The sequence below is a fragment of the Phaseolus vulgaris genome, chromosome 8 (genome assembly GCF_051622355.1).
Source record: "Phaseolus vulgaris cultivar YP4 chromosome 8, ASM5162235v1, whole genome shotgun sequence".
Lineage (NCBI taxonomy): Eukaryota > Viridiplantae > Streptophyta > Magnoliopsida > Fabales > Fabaceae > Phaseolus > Phaseolus vulgaris.
The window spans coordinates 7,630,434-7,647,002 of NC_143505.1; the positions used below are offsets into that span (position 1 = coordinate 7,630,434).

At 33.7% G+C, this 16,569-nt stretch overlaps 2 protein-coding genes across 4 annotated transcripts; one reads left to right on the top strand and one right to left on the bottom strand.

Moving 5' to 3' along the window:
• Nucleotides 1-642: 642 nt before the first annotated feature.
• LOC137825623 (pentatricopeptide repeat-containing protein At1g01970) lies at nt 643-2,992 on the bottom strand. 3 transcript variants are annotated; one of them, XM_068631338.1, is made up of 3 exons: nt 2,517-2,992; nt 1,761-2,248; nt 643-1,525 (listed from the first exon to the last, which is right to left on the bottom strand). In XM_068631338.1, the coding sequence occupies exons 2-3, from the start codon at nt 2,211-2,213 to the stop codon at nt 749-751; spliced, it is 1,230 nt and encodes a 409-aa protein (XP_068487439.1). In that variant the 5' UTR covers nt 2,214-2,248; nt 2,517-2,992; the 3' UTR covers nt 643-748. The 3 variants fall into 3 exon arrangements, with proteins under 3 accessions (XP_068487439.1, XP_068487440.1, XP_068487438.1); XM_068631339.1 differs by having other exon boundaries at nt 1,761-2,238; nt 2,517-2,754; XM_068631337.1 differs by having other exon boundaries at nt 2,614-2,741.
• A 3,500-nt stretch (nt 2,993-6,492) lies between these two features.
• Nucleotides 6,493-15,899, top strand: GAUT7 (galacturonosyltransferase 7). The gene is made up of 10 exons (XM_068629177.1): nt 6,493-6,807; nt 7,806-7,837; nt 7,957-8,013; nt 8,715-8,774; nt 11,237-11,516; nt 11,617-11,666; nt 12,635-12,936; nt 13,710-14,064; nt 14,153-14,686; nt 15,078-15,899. Exons 1-10 carry the CDS (start codon nt 6,651-6,653, stop codon nt 15,351-15,353), a joined length of 2,103 nt encoding a protein of 700 aa, XP_068485278.1. The 5' UTR covers nt 6,493-6,650; the 3' UTR covers nt 15,354-15,899.
• Nucleotides 15,900-16,569: the final 670 nt, after the last annotated feature.

A 16,569-nucleotide genomic window follows, 5' to 3' on the forward strand; every position in this document is an offset into this window, starting at 1 on the left:
TAATGAAAGCTCAATTACCTATTATCTTAGGCTGTTTGTGTTTACCTATTTACATCAATAGTGTTGGATCCCTACTTATACGAATGACTAGAGTAGATCCAAGTAAGTCCTATTGTAGTGTCCTCTTTATGGGTTGTTGACCTAATATGTTCACTAATTATGTGATTAATCTCTAATATTAGTTGTCACTTTCGAGATGTAAATGCTCAGATTTATTTTAGTTAAATGTTCAATTACTTTCAGAGCATTTAAAAAAAACATTTTAACAAATTTAATCTTTATTAATCATGCACTTACCTTCATCTGAGAACTTAAGCACGAAAGGGCACAATACATTCAATGATTGTTCATGTTACAATAGAACAGAGAGAAATTGATTTACCGCTAGTCTTGGCCAGAAGAGTAAATAAGAAGTGAACAATACACGTCTTACAACTTACCACTGTAGAATTTTCAGCCACGAGAAGTGCAATGATAAAGGAAAAGGGGTTGCATAGGTTCATTATCTTTATATCTAGTAGCTCTGGTGGCTTGGTCAGGGATGGAAAAAACAGCAGAAATTCACAGTGCATATTGCATAATGTTCATGATAATCTCAAAGGTAGAGTACCACTGCATCGAGTAACTTTCATCAAAGAATCATTTCCAGAACAGTTCAAATATTCATTGCATTGCATATTAAATCATTTCAAAACAGTTAAAATGGATCCACTAAGCTTCAAATAAATAATATGCAGTAACTTCTACATTAGCTTATCTGGTGGCCGGTGGCAAAATCTCTTAAAATAAGCTCCACCTCTTCCACCACCCCTAGTTTTCGGAACCACTTAGCTAATACTGCAGAGGCTTCTTTCCCAATCTTGTTGCCATCTTTCTCCAAATCTAGTAGAAATTCTAATGCTGTATTTATTTTGCTTTCCTTCTCATAAGCAACCAATACTGAAGCTATGCATTTATCAGTGGGTTTGATACTTGCTCGTCTCATATTTTCAAATGCAATTAGAGCCTTTTGACTTTGTCCAGCCATTGCATAAGCATTAACAACCAAACTACACATCTTATCATTTGGGGTGATACCAGCCAATTGAATTGCATCAAACACCCTTTGTGCACCTTCGGCATTGCCAATCATAGAGTAGGATCTAAGCAGTGCCTTATAAACCTCACTGCCTGCGGTTATTTCTTGTGCCTCCATTTCTTGAAGTAAATTCTCTCCTTCTTCAGGCATTCCGGCTCTGATGTAGGCCATGATCATTGAGCCATATGATCTTTTATCCAAAGGTTCGCCAAGTGATTTGATCTCTTCAAAATACTCCTTGGCCTGGTCATGACGGCCAGCCTTGCTGTACATGTGCACCATGGTAGTCAGAATTACTTGATCATAGATGAAGCCCCTTTGCTTCATTAGTGTGAGAAAATTTTCAGCATCTTCTAGTAGATTGTGCTTTCCATAATAATGGATTATCTTTGTATAGTCACGAATATTGACTTCAAAGGATTCTTCTTGAAGAGCATACTTTGCCACCTAAAAATGTGTATAGATGACAGAATAATTTTAGACTGCAAGAAATAAAACATACAAAAAATACACAAACCTCAAACTGGCCTCTTTGCATGAGACTTCACATTTAAAACCAACAAAACCAATGGTGTAAATAAAACACTACCATATGCCATATGCCATTTGGAATTTGGATAGTTGGCGTAAGTTAAGACCTCACTGCAACTATTGTATCAAGGAAACAAAAAATGTGAAATACCTCAAGGTAAAGAGGATGTTCCATTATGCTCAACTCTTTCAGAATTGAAAGCCAATCTGCTCTGATAGGGTTCATAATCCTCACCCATGATTCCAAAAGATCAGATATGGTGCCTTTCTCTGCAGAAAAACATATAATCTGTCTCATCAAGGCTTTGCTTCGTTTCGACATCCTGAAGGGAAGTTCAGATATGGCCTGTCGTTGTTCTATTGTGACATTATTCCCAACCTCAATCCACCTAAACCTTCTTTCATTTTCTTCATTGACTTCTTTAATAATTTCCTCCATACCAATACCAGCTAGTACTGAATCAAAACGGTGTTTGTGGAAACCAAAATAAATTGGGTTTTGGCATAATGAGTCTCTTCTTGTCAGAACACCACAATGGGTTATTGAGCAGTGTGGGTAATACAAGTTGCACACTAGGTTATTATTGCAGTAGGTGCCCATCATTGAAGTATTTGATCAAAACCAGAACCTGTTATCTCCTATGATATTTTAACCAATAAATCAAAAGATTCACATCACAATAAGCAAGCACAAGCAGCCAAAAACGAAGCATAGATCTCTTACTCCATTTCCTAAAATTTAATACAAACATTGGTAACTAATTTATTTATTAACATGATTTATAAAGAAAAATGCAAACAACTTATTATTCCTGTCTAATAGCAATTATTTTCTCAAGCAAGATGCCAAACTTTCATGACCAAAACTTGACAGAAAAAGGGAGTGTGAAGATTTTTCAAAACTTACAGATAGAGTATTAACGGATTAAGTGCATCACTCTGCAAGTTCCCTTTCTAGGTTCTGTAATAACAGAAGTTCAAAAACCTTGTACTACGACACTTACAAAAAAACGAAACAGTTGTAAATTCAAACGTTGTTTCTCTCCCTCGTCTTCGAATTTGAGTAACCTCGTGTTTCTGGAATCTCACGGCTTCAGTGTTAGAAATTGGGGTACGGTCTTGTAGTTGGAAAGAAAAAACAGGATAGAAGTAGTATGATATAGCGTAGTTAAATAAATTCACATGCAACGAACAGTAATTACTAAAAATAATATAATTACTCTAATTTTATCTCCTGAATGCAATTGAACAAAATTACAGTGGGATGATGAATATAGGTTATTTAGGTTCTATTTAGATAAACTTTTCTATTAATTTCGGAAAAGAAAGTAAGGTGACAAATAAATTGAACTTCTCCAATATAGACTCACACATTTCAACTTTGGAGAAGATAGATTAAAGAACTTCTATAAAAGTTAAGTAAATAAATAGAGGGCTTCTTCTTCCTGCACCCCTACTATGAAAGTTTTTATAAAAAAAAATAATAAATAGAGGGCTACTTCTTCCTGCACCCCGTTTTTTTAAAAAAAAAAAAAAAAAAACAGAGGGCTTCTTCTTCCTGCACCGCTACATTTTTCTTCCTACACCTCCACAATTCTAAAAATTTCAAAATTTGCCTTGACCTTTTATTTGGAAAAGAGCACTGTGGTGGAGTTTGTTTGGCATTGTTCATCTTCTTCATTCATCTTGGGCGTTGGTGGAGGGGTCATTTTAGTTGTGCGGAGCAAGGTGGAGGAGTGGGTTACATTGTCGAAGTATTGTTTGGGTTCTAGATGTAAGAATTATGTTTTTTTAAGAGCATTAGTGGTTATGGAGTTTTTGTGGTTACCCAAAAATAGGGATATGGGAATGTGCTACAAATTCATCAATGCAAAAGTGAATCATTTAGTTTTCTGAATGAGGAGATGTTCCAGAAGCAAAGATTTCATAAATTGTTGATTTCCCATGTCTGCTTAAATAACTTGGTAGCGAATTTGCATGATTAAGAAAAAAGAAAACCTTGATTGAAAACAAACAATTATAGAAGCACCAATCCAGAATGTTGCCAAAAGCATTAATCCAGTAGATTTACTAATTCTCCAATCCGGGATTTCTACGGATTCCATAATCCGGAATGAAAAAAAAATATGGATTCTCTATTCCGTAAAGCTACCAGACTGCATTGTTTGGAATAATACTTTTGAACTGCGAAAACAAAAATCCAAAGAAAAAATGGAAGTACGAGTCCAAAAACCAAAATATTTACTTACCTTCAGAAAATCGTCAAGCACTAAGTTGTCAAGACCACCCTAAACCATCAACAAAAATGCAAGATGAAAAGGCGTGGTTGAGGGAGGAATGGACTCCTAGAGTGTAGTTGTGCAATATGTGAGAAGAAGAAAAGAATAGTGATGGTTTTAGGATTTTTAGGAATGGAGTCCGTTAAGTGCATTTTAGGATTTTTAAAAAATAATAGGGAAAATTTTGTCTTTGCATAACCTTGTGGGTGCAAGTAGAAAAAACGTAGGGGTGCAAGAAGAAAAAAATGTAGAGGTGTAAGAAGAAAAACATAAGGGTGCAAGAAGAAACTATCATATAGGTCACACAAAAATATTTTTTTCTTAAAAAAACATTTCAAAATCTACAATCTGAAAATATTTTTTTTCTATTTACACCTCCATGATTGTATCCAAAAATATCTTTTTGTATTCTACAATCTATAACACCCCTTATTATAACATGTATTTTAGATTGTAAAATTCAAAAGGTAAACCCAAATTTGGAATTGTCTTTTAGATTGTACAATCTGAATTGTAAGTTCAAAATGTGTTATGGATTGAACAATTCGAAAGACACTTTCGAATCCAGGTCTACCTTTTGAATTGTGCAATCTATAATACATATTATACTAAGGGGTGCTATGGATTGTACAATCCGATCCGGTATATAAAAAAAAAAACACCCAAGACCACTTGAAAATTAAGAATAATTTTAAAAGCTTGATAAAGGAAATGTTTTGTCCACACAGCATGGAGTTCTATGAGTTTTATCTGGACAAGTTTTTCCGTAAGCACTTATAGAAAGGAAATTTGAAATCATTTTTTCCATAACTTAAAATAATTAGTATATGTTAAGTTAATTTGTGAAAAACTTTCTCCTATATCTATTTTACATTTTTTAGTTTATGCATAAATTAATTTTAGCCTATGAAAAAATCATTTCATTTTATTTGTCTTTATTAGAAGTGCTTATATCTTGTGTTGAGCTAATAATATATTATTTATTTTAAATTATCGGAGCTTCTCATTATAAGATCAACAACTTACGGTAAGAAACAATAATGTACATCATCATCTTAAGGATCCTACACATTATGATTCTCACACATCATATTTAATTATAATAGAAATAGAGATTTACCTTGATCCATGAGCGTTCTTACGTGAGCAGTTTCTTTAATCTTTTTTTTTTCAATCTATCTCTTGACAATTCTTTTTTTGTCACATCCTTTATTGATGATCAACCGTGAGACAATTCATAACCATATTTATATGCTTTCCCGATCTTCATCAGATTGAATTTTCATTAGACATTATAATATATATATATATATATAACTTCTCACATTAATCAATAAATTTTTTATTTTATTAAATCATATTGAGATCCAAATATAAATTATATTATAAAAGTATGAGTTTATAATGAAATCAGATTCTTTTTTGAAAGTACACTAAAAAGATAACACCAAAATTCCATAAGAAAATTCAAATTCGTTTAGAATATCCGAGTTTCCACATACATTATGATTTATGTTGCTTTGGTTTCAGGTGTTTGGAATGGACAAAAGAGACTGGTTTTACTTGTGCAATAGAAAATATGAAACATTCATAACATCTCCCTTTGGTCTCTAAGAATCACAGCATCAAATCATTTAGTTGATGTTATTTTTCTTTTTTTGGTGCATGGTTTAAAGGTTTGACTAGTTAATTAATGTCTTCAATATCCTGATAATTTATATCACTCAGGATTAAGAACTACACAAGGAATTTTTCTCCTGTTCAATTTTGTACACCTTCCTTGCTCATATTCTGCTGTTACTTGGAAAGATTGTTCATAATAAAAATAAATATACAAAGTAATGACAAATTAGTTGCACATAAACAAAGGTTTCTCTTGTTTTTGTATATCTTGAACATATTAAATAAATAAGTAGATCTCACATCCTTTATAACATTATTTATCTCTTTAAACAAAACAAAAAAAATGGTGAAAGGTTTTAGTTTTTTTTAGTTTAAGGTATTTGCATAAGAACAAAATAAAATAATTTTGCTTTAACTTTAGACTTTTCATCAAATCCCATATGATCTTGTTTGATATAAAATGCTTTACATGATATCAATTTTTTACCTTAGCTATATTTTGTTTTTTTTCTTAAATTGTTATATATAATAAAATTGTTAGATGATTTGAAGTAATGGATGGTCTAAAATATTCAAAATGAACATACACAAAAAGTAAAACTCTAAATTTAATAATAAAAAAAGCTTATAGAATAGAAAAACATATATGATACAAATGAATTTCAATTTAATTCACACGTATCCACTTACTGCAAATTCCCATAACAGCTTTACCGAATACCTACCCCAACCGGTAATCTAACAACTTAACCCGCCATTAAACCATCTATTCAAATTGCACTATGCAATCGTAGGGCTTGGACCCAGGCTCACGCTAGTCCACCAGTGGAAGCATGTAGAGGAGCGAAAAATGTTACTGAAAAATAAAACTAACTCCTCAGTCGGCGGTTGAGAAATATTAAAATACAGCAAATACCATTTTAAAAAAAAAATGTATTACTGGAGTCCAATAATACGCTCACAAAAACCGAACACACGAATATCCCAAAATGAACAAAAATTAAAATAAAAAAAAAAAAACTGAAAAGCGAGAGAGAAGTAGAGTGAGAGGGAAAGAAACAAAGACAGAAAAAGAGAGGTATATTATCTCCACAGAGAGTGTGAGAGAAGAAAGAGGAAGAAAAAAAAAACAAACTCGGATGAAGAGCGGTGGTTTGGGCGCGGTTCCGTCGTACGGCGTCCCCGCGAAACGACGGTGGAGAGGGCTCGTGATTGCGGTGCTCGGTCTCGTCATTCTCTCCATGCTCGTTCCTCTCGTCTTCTTGCTCGGTCTCCACAACGGCTTCCACTCTTCCGGTACGATCTCGCCGAGATCTCTCTCCTCTCTCCTCTCTATTAACGCTCTTCTGTTATTCCACATTTTCCTCTCGCGCCAGATCCGCGACAATTAAGCCTCCTATTTCTCTGTTTTATTTTATCGTTCTTCTTCGTTCGTCACACTGCAGTACGCTTTAGATCTAAACTTTTCAGTCCCCGAGCAAGAAACGGCGTCACCGAATCTCCGCTTGCTTTAATCAATGAATTGAGTTTCGTTTCCGTTGTGTTGCTTCAAGCTCGAAACGCTTTTGTATTCAATGAAAGATCTGCGTCTTCGTTTTGTTCTAATAGTGAAAAAAATAAAACTTAGGTACAGCGATAAGGTGAATTTGATGTTGTTGCTTAATCAGAATTAGAGTTTCACTTTAATCTGTGTAATAAATATTTGCATTGAATGTCATAATGCATTTGTGATGTGAAGCTCTAATTCTGTTTGAAAAACAGCATGTAAGAAAATGCATCTAAATGTTGTCCTAATAGTCGTAACAATAGTAACAATAAAATCGTGTTTACGAGGGGAAAGTAATGTACGCCACAATCGAATCATGAAACCTCACATTACAGGACAAATGTACGCACAATTGAATCATGAAAACCTCACAGCACAGGAGGACGTATGTTACAATCAATGGTTTGTTTTTTAATTTTTGTAGACATGTGAGTGAAATTGTGAATGAAGTAATTCCATTCAATTTTGAGTTAGTGAATAATCTGCATTTCACTTTTTTTGCAAATAGCATTTTTCTGTTATAATTATGTATCTCTAATGGAGTGAAATTCTAAAATTTATGTACCGTGCTTTGGATGTATTTACATCCATTTATCAGCAAAATGTATGTGAGCTTATTGTTAGTTGTCATAAATGCACCATTATTTGTAGTTGAATTTGCTCTGCTGATCGAAATCTTGTGCCTTGACTTGATTTCTTTTATTTTTTTTCCTTACTCTGGGATTCATTTATCATTGCAATTTTGCAGGATATGTATATGAACAGAAGAATTCTCCTTCAGTAAGCTTTCAATTCAACAATAGTGTCTGTGAATTGTTACAATCTTTCCATGTTGGTGTTCCTGTACTGATGTCGCTTTTTTTATTCTCCCTTCACCTCTGTTTTTTTTTTCAAATCAGAATCAGAAAAGTCTTGAAAGTTATGATAGACATGATGTTGGTCATAATGAGTCTGAGGTATGGTGGTTTTCAACTTATTGGTACCCGTCCATTTCTTCTAGCATTCTTAGGTAGTATACTGTTGATCATAGTAACCTCACTGATTAAGTTGTGGTCTAGTTACAGTTGTGACAAATTGTTCAAATGGATAGAAGTTCCAGCGTAACTTGTATTTTGAAGTTGTCAAATGAGTGAATACTTTTCAAACTTTTAATTTGTGTGCACAATTGTTGACGGGATATTCTCAGAAAAAGAAATGAGCAATAAATTCATCTATTTAATTGTGTATCAGTAATCAGGAAACCTTGGTGCTTATTGTTGTACACAACAAAATAGTGTATACCTTAGAATATTGTTGGTCATAACCTCACTGATTTAGTTGTGGTCAACTTACTGTCGTCGCCACAATTGCAGAAAAAATAATGGCATAAGTTGTTTTTTGTAAGTTGTCAAATGAGTGAGTATTTTTCTAATTTTAAATTGGTGAGTATTATTATTTGTGATATTTTCAAAGCAAACAAAAAATGAGCTAGTATTTCGTTCATTTAATAGTATAAATCAGTATACATGCATAAAACAGTGATCAGTAATGAAGTCCAAAAGGAACGTATAACTGGTGCACAAATCTGATAGAACTAATGACACAAACATCCAAAAAGTTAAATCTTATCCCCCAAACGTCAAATTCATTTTGCCTTTCTTGTACATTTCTTCTTCAGGGAGAACAATCAAGTCATGTGAAGGAATTGATCATAAAGTTTGAACCAACTCTTAAGAAGGTACTCTATAATACTGTGTTGGTTAAATTTTGCACTTCTTGTTGATAAATCTTGTTGCTATAAATTGTTGATTTTCTCATATCTTTTAATTGTGGAAGGAAAATGTATATATTTATTCCTACCTACTGTAATTGAAAAGAAAAATGAAGAGTTATTGGTTGGAGGGAATGTAAGGGAGGGAAGGGAAGGGAAGGGAAATAAGAGGATAAATAAACCCCTCATTTGATTGTGCCACCCCTCTAATGTGGGGGGACGTTGGAAGGAGGAAACAATGCTTAAAGTTTTTGAATTTTGATGACCAAATTATCCTTTTCAAGTTTAATGGTTTTATTTTAGTCTAGAGGGTAAAATTGTAAATTACTATAGTTTCCAACCCCATTCTCTTCATTAAAATCCCCCCCCTCTGCTAAACTTTGAACCAAAAAGATTGAGGGTCAGTTCCATTTCAATCTTAATATTCCATCCATGTAAGTTGTTGAGAATTTTTGTTTTTATTATAATTTTAGTACAGAAATAAATTCATTAGAAAGAATAAGTGATAAAAAGTACAGACAAAAGAGGAGGATAAGAATTCCCTGGAACAAAAAAAGAAAAATACATTATAAAAGTAATATATCAAAAGCTGCCCAAGGTAAGTATTTTTTACATAGCATTTTTTAAGAATATCATGTATGCTTTACTATCCCATAGTTGAGAGGCATAAGATAATCCGATCCTAACTAACTATATGTATTAAAGGACTGCATAAACTTCACATTATCCCAAAATATGTTCCTCTTCCATTTATCTGAAGCATTTGTACCTAACCATTAGAAATTGTTCCTAAGTAGGACACCCTCAAGCTATCCAAAATCCCCAAATAAACGTTACATAAAAAAGTGTCCACCTTATAATGCAAGAACCAGTGCCATTCAACTTACAACAATTAAGCTGTAGTTATTTGCCATGTTTATATTTAAAAGTTTGTATCTTGTTCAACTCCACTTTTTTATCTTTTTGATGTATCGGTAGCTTTCATTTTGCTTTTCTTTTTTGTTTAGTAAGACATAGTTTGCGCTTTTATTTTAGTTCTTTTGTGTAGTATAGTCCTGTTTGGAGAAACTTCTCCATAATCACCTCTATGAGAAAAAAATAAGAAGGAAAAATGATATTAGCTTCTCAAAAAGTTAAAATTAACTTACCCGAGTTAAAGCATAAGATTTTGAAGGAACTATGTTAAATATATTCTACAAATTAACTCATACATAAACTAATTTTAATTTATGGAATTCTAATTTGATTTTTCCTTCTTATTTTTCTGTCCTAAAAATCTTTATATTGAAGATTTTCCAAGCAAACCCAATATCTTAGTTATTTGCAGAGCAACACTTAAGTTACTTTATTCTGTCATCATTGCTCTGTCAAACGTTGGGTTCTAAGAATTCTCCCTTCCTTTCTAACAATTATATTTAAGGTAGTGAGTTTGAAATATTTTGTATTATGATACTGTTGCATCTTTGGATTTCCATAACCAATAGCTGGAACCATCGACGTTAGTGCAGCTACCTTTCTATTTTTATGATTATTTAATAACGAAAGAATTAACCTGCAAAGTTCATTCTTTGAACATGAGCAAGTGGTAGAGAATATAATAAAATATTATTATTTACATATTATTATCTCAGAGACTTTGACATAATGTATATAATTTAATCTGATTATATAATAACAGTACAAATGATAATACTACGCTACTGTGAGTATAAACAGTATTTATTATTGAACATACATTCCTAATATGATTATGAGATTATTCAGTAGTATAGCAAGAGAATGCTCTTCTCTATGTAATCTGTATTTTGAATTTTCTTTAGTTGTGTTTTTTCTTAAGTTATAATTGCCATTTCAGACAGTTATAACTGACTCCTTCTTAGCTGGGTCTTGATGGTTGATTGTATAAATAGGTTATAACCCAGTGACTCGGTGACTTTTTTACTTCTCATCAAAGACCAACACAAGTTCATTTTCTATTTTCTGTGTTATGGGGATTTAAATTTTAAATTTCATTTGGTGTCTTTATTGTCTGGATAAAGATTTAGGGTGTGACTTTTTGATCTGAAGTATACTCAACATAGAAGAATTAAAGGATTACCCAGATGGTGAGGCATTGCAATTTCGGATGTCCATAGAATTAGAATATTTATTATGAATTTAGTGTTATTAACTCCTTCCTTGAGTCTCCTTCAATCTTCTAAACTCTTTTTCCATTTTAACATGACACATTTATCAATAGATTACAGTTCTTTTGTATTATGGGGGTATAAATGTACTGATCTGTGTAAATTCTAAGATAAAAAAAAAAAAAGAGCAAGGAGGATAAGAATCCCCCTTTCGTAGGAACTTAAGGTGGGTGGGGGTACACTGCATATAGATGTAGAATAATTTTGGCAATATCATTAATTTTCGATAATAATTTCATACAGGATGTTCTCGAGCAATATGCTCAAGAAGACAAGAATGACACCATCCATAAGACTGCCAGTGATAATAAACAAAGAGGTGATTCTACTGACACCATCCATAAGACTGCCAGTGATAATAAACAAAGAGGTGATTCTACTGACACCATTGATAAGACTGCCAGTGATGATAAACAAAGAGGTGGTTCTACTGACACCATTGATAGGACTGCCAGTGATGATAAACAAAGAGGTGGTTCTGCTGACAGCATTGATAAGACTGCCAGTGATGATAAACAAAGAGGTTGTTCTACTGTCATTGATAAGACTACCCACATCCCATGATACCTTCTTGTATCCCATTTCCTTCCTTTTTTATGCTTCTAATTTTAAATGATTTTCAGGTCCTAAGGTGCCACCTAATGATGTTCTGCAATCACCTCCGACCTCAAATGTACGCATATATTACTGTAATTAGTTGAAACTTTTGTTTAACACATGAACCAACTAATGGAACTAGATAGTCCACTTCATAATATTGATCCAGACCCCAAGTATACTAATAGTCTAAACCAGTGGAAATCTAGTATCTAGTGTGACTGTTACGATTCTGATCCAATAACATTAATAGCATACTGGAATCTAACATAATATAGACAAAGTCATGCTTTCTAACACTTTTTCAACCAGTAAAACCAGAAGCAGAAAACATAGTCAGGGTCTTGCAGCAGTTATGGGAAAAATATTGCAAAAGGGAAAATCTGAGATGAGAAAGACATGATAGTATACAAGACAGAGTTCCAGAGTAGGGGGAACACTACTCTGCTCAATGAAAGGGAGGAAAGGTCGTGAGGGAAAGTGTAGTGCTTTGCTCGCACCATGTTGAAACTATATCTTCCAATGATTATTAATTGATCAGAATGGTTCAATGCTAATAATAATATAGGTCATTCACCAATATAGTACAACCAGTACAAGCTTAGCACAATAGCACTCACAGGCTTAGTGTTACTCCCTTTGAACACAAATATAAGCAAAAATAAAGGTCATGTGGTGAGCTTAATATAAGTAAATTTCAACTACCTCAATCCTATTTGATGCTACTTTTTCAAAAATACCCCGAGTTATAAACCTAAGCACTATTCCCAATAAATATTACTAAGGGTCAGTTGAAAAGGGTCATTTAGAAAAAAATACTTATTTATTGTATAAATACAACAATACTAAATGAACTTAACTATTATTCTTAATTGGTGTGAAAGTAATTGATTTTGCTTATGTTTGAGTCCAGAGGTAGTATACATAGTATAACATTAAGTTATATAACTTGGACACAACATTATTCTCCAGCAAAGCTCTTCGTAAGTTATTTTATATATTGTCATTCATATAAGGACTTGAACTGATTAAATTCTGCAACAGAATCCTAGCAGTGGTCATATTGAAGAGGCCACCCACCCAAAAACAAGCTCTACCAATGAAGACAGAAATTCGTGTGAGCTCACATTTGGTAGTTATTGCCTATGGCAACAAGAACATAGACAAGAAATGAAAGAGTCTCTGATTAAGAAATTGAAAGACCAACTATTTGTGTCTAGAGCTTATTATCCTAGCATTGCAAAACTCCCAGCGAAAGATAAATTGTCTCGCCAACTGAAACAGAATATACAAGAGATGGAGCACATGCTTAGTGAATCTACCACAGATGCTGATCTTCCACCTGTGTAAGCTTATATACATAATTTTCCTTTGTCCAAAAGTTTGCTTGTCTGAGTTGCATTCTGTTTGAACTGTAATTGGAATTTCCTAGTTGAAATTAGGGTAAATCTCACCCTCAATCAAGTATTCTTATAAAAAATAATTAATTTATGTTTTGATATCTGCTTACAGATCAGGCTTTCGGTAGTTTTTTTAATCCAGATTTTCACATTTCCAGACAGTCCTTAAAGTAGTTCCAACATATTAAATACTCATTTTCGCACCATTCATGGTTCCCTAGATAATCATTGGTCTAATATATTATTCCCCAAAGCATAGCCTTATCTTTCTTTCTTGTCTCACTTCATTTTTTCTTTGAGTTTACTATGTTGTTTTACCTCAAACCAAAAGCTATTGCTGTCATTCTTACCTTTCAGGATTGTCACGAATCAACTCCCTTAAAAGCTCAAGGTTTTAGGTGTAGACACTTGATTGGTTTTATTATCTCTTAGCACACCCTCATACAAAAGCCTTTGGGCTTGAAGCAAACAGTGCAGTTGCTAATTTTTATCATGTGCTGATTCAACTATATTCAGAAGAATTCGGGGGAAGAAAAAATTAAACTAGTTACCACTCGGTGAATGAAATTTTCATGAACTAACTTCCAAAATAAAAGCTCTTGGGTTTAAGCATATAACATCTTATTACCAAGACTGACTATACCAGTACCTCTTTTTTTCCACTTTTAAAATGCTATAAATGTACGAGAAATTTTACATTGTAGTAATATTATTTACAGGGCTGAGAGTTATTCAAAGAAGATGGAAAATACATTAACCAGAATAAAATCAGTCCCTGTGGACTGCAACAATGTGGACAAGAAATTGAGACAAATATTTGATTTAACCGAGGATGAAGCCAACTTCCACATGAAGCAGAGTGCATTCTTGTATAAACTTAATGTGCAGACGATGCCGAAGAGTCTTCACTGCCTGTCACTGAAACTAACTGTAGAATATTTCAAATCCCCACAAGACGAAGAAAAGGCTAATATAGAAAAGTTTATTGATTCTTCCTTGCAGCACTATGTTATTTTCTCCAATAATGTGCTTGCAGCTTCAGTAGTTATCAACTCCACTGTATTTCATGCAAAAGTACGTTATACTTCTAGTCTGTATTTGATAAAGGTTGAATATTAGCGACTATAGTAATAATTTTAATTGTGGCTGCACATTGTTTCAGGAAAGTTTGAATCAGGTTTTTCATGTGTTGACTGATAGAGAAAACTATTACGCAATGAAGCTCTGGTTCTTGAGGAACCAGTATAAGGAAGCTGCTGTTCAAGTGCTGAATGTTGAGCTGGACAGCCAAATGGAAAATCCATTGCATCTATCCTTGCCTGAGGAGTTCCGTGTTTCATTTCGTGGTTATGATAATCCGTCCATGAACCAGATTAGAACGGAATACCTTTCAATTTTTTCTGATTCACACTATTTACTTCCTGATTTATTCAGCAATTTGAAGAAAGTTGTGGTTCTGGATGATGATGTTGTTATCCAACAAGACTTGTCTGCCTTGTGGAACATAGACTTGGGAGATAAAGTTAATGGTGCAGTGGAGTTCTGCTCAGTAAAGCTGGGTCAACTGAAAAGTTTTCTGGGCGAGAAAGGTTTCAGCCCCAATTCCTGTACGTGGATGTCAGGGTTGAACATAATTGACCTGGGGAGGTGGAGAGAACTTGGTCTTACTCAAACTTACAAAAAGTTGATACAAGAGGTAAGTAAATAAGTTCTCTACAATTGCAATACATCTGTTCAGAAAACACTATCGTTGAAAATAACAGTATTGAGATACTCTCGTTGAATATAGTAGGCAATAGGAGTGCCAAATTTGGGGCCAAGCTTCATGGATTCGCCCATATAAACCAATAAAACGTGTCGTTTGGGCTAAGTTATAAACTTCTTTCGGCCTGACTTATTGCAGCTAGCCCAAATTCGAACATGCCCCCACCCACACTATCGATCACTTGGGCCTATTAAGTTTTGATTAGTCTCCTACATAGGAGAGCCTTTTGATGGTTTATGACTAAAGGAAAAATGTTAGATGAAATTAATTTTAAGAAAGTTTATGTTGTGCACATTTTCTAATCTTCTATTTCTCTGTGTAGTTGACCATGCAAGAAGGATCTGTTGAAGGTATTGCATGGCGGGCAAGCTTGCTCGCCTTTGAGAATAAAATATATCCACTGAATGATTGGGTTGTGTCTGGACTGGGTCATGATTATACCATTGAGTCTCAGTCCATTAAGACAGCTCCAGTGCTACACTATAATGGGAAAATGAAACCTTGGCTTGATCTGGGAATTCCACAGTATAAAAGCTATTGGAAGAAGTTTTTGAACAAAGAGGATCAGCTTTTAAGTGAATGCAATGTAAATTCATAATAAGTTATGGTTCCTATGTAAGCTTGCATGTTTTGGAAATTGTAGGGTGCTCTTAAGAAACAAGAGGATGCCTGTGCTTTGGGTGCTCAATTTTGTGATCTAGTTTTCAAAGGGGCTTTGTGGAAAAGAAGCAATGGTGGTGATGAGCTTAACACACCAATTATAAAATTAATCAGTCAATAAGAAACCTGGAAACTTCCCTGCATTTCTGGCAAAAGGATCAAGAAGTCTGAGTAGCCTCACTGTTTTCGAGATAGCTAATTGGTGTTGAGGTTTTCCCCCATCGTGCTGGTGGGCACTATGAAGATTTATACATGAGCAAGGCAGTGGTCCATGAAAAATAACTCAAAATATAAAGACAGTACAATTGTTTGTTTCAAGATTTTATTATTCTACATGATGTAAATTATTCGTCGCTGTGAAACAGGTAGAGCTATTCGTTCTAGTTCTTTGCTTCATAATTTGCCCCAAGTTTTTTCTATTTGATGACAAGAATGTTGTCCAAACAGCTCTATATAAAAGAAAAAGTAACAATTTTGTCCTCTAGCAGTACTTTTAACAGTAACTACTCTTCTTTGCAATTCATTATTGTTTACTGCATCAGTGAAACATGCTTTTCGTGGGCTGTTGTATCCAAGGTCGAGAAGTGTGGTACAATGCACTGAATATACGCTGAGACAATGAGATTGATTGGGATTGTCTATAGTTTCCGCCAAAACTGTAGACAACCTCCGTAAAATATGCTTGGTTATGACTTTCTTACCGGCTAAATTTTATAAATGTGTTTTCCAAAGTTAAAAGGAGTGGTTTATATAGGAGTGATTTTGTTTATAACGAATTATTTTAAAAAAATTCCAATGGAGATACTCTTATCCAAAAGGAACATATTTTAAGTTTAATCTGATACAAATTTTTGAATTGTGTTACTGATAAGAACACCTGGTGCAGTTTGTTTTGAAATGTAGAAGACATGATCCTAGGCAAATTACTAGAGCAGTCTCTCGTAACTGATCATGATGGGTTGAAACATAGGAAGAGCGCAAGGCAGGTTGGTGGTCAAACCAACCTCTATTTAAAGGTTAATGCGGTTTGCAATATATTCGCAGAGCATTTGTTAGAGAGGAAGAACCGTTGGATGGCGCTGAGGGGATAATAAGGTTAGGTATGGATTCGAGATTAGTGTATGCATTAGTTTAAATTATTTTAGATTTCTAAC

Coding starts and splice junctions, on each gene's coding strand:
- LOC137825623 (XM_068631338.1), bottom strand. CDS start 2,213: ATGATGGGCACCTACTGCAATAATAACCTAGTGTGCAACTTGTATTAC. Junction 1,526..1,760: donor AACATCCTCTTTACCTTGAG/GTATTTCACATT, acceptor ACACATTTTTAG/GTGGCAAAGTATGCTCTTCA.
- GAUT7 (XM_068629177.1), top strand. CDS start 6,651: ATGAAGAGCGGTGGTTTGGGCGCGGTTCCGTCGTACGGCGTCCCCGCG. Junction 7,838..7,956: donor AACAGAAGAATTCTCCTTCA/GTAAGCTTTCAA, acceptor TTTTCAAATCAG/AATCAGAAAAGTCTTGAAAG. Junction 11,667..12,634: donor AATCACCTCCGACCTCAAAT/GTACGCATATAT, acceptor ATTCTGCAACAG/AATCCTAGCAGTGGTCATAT.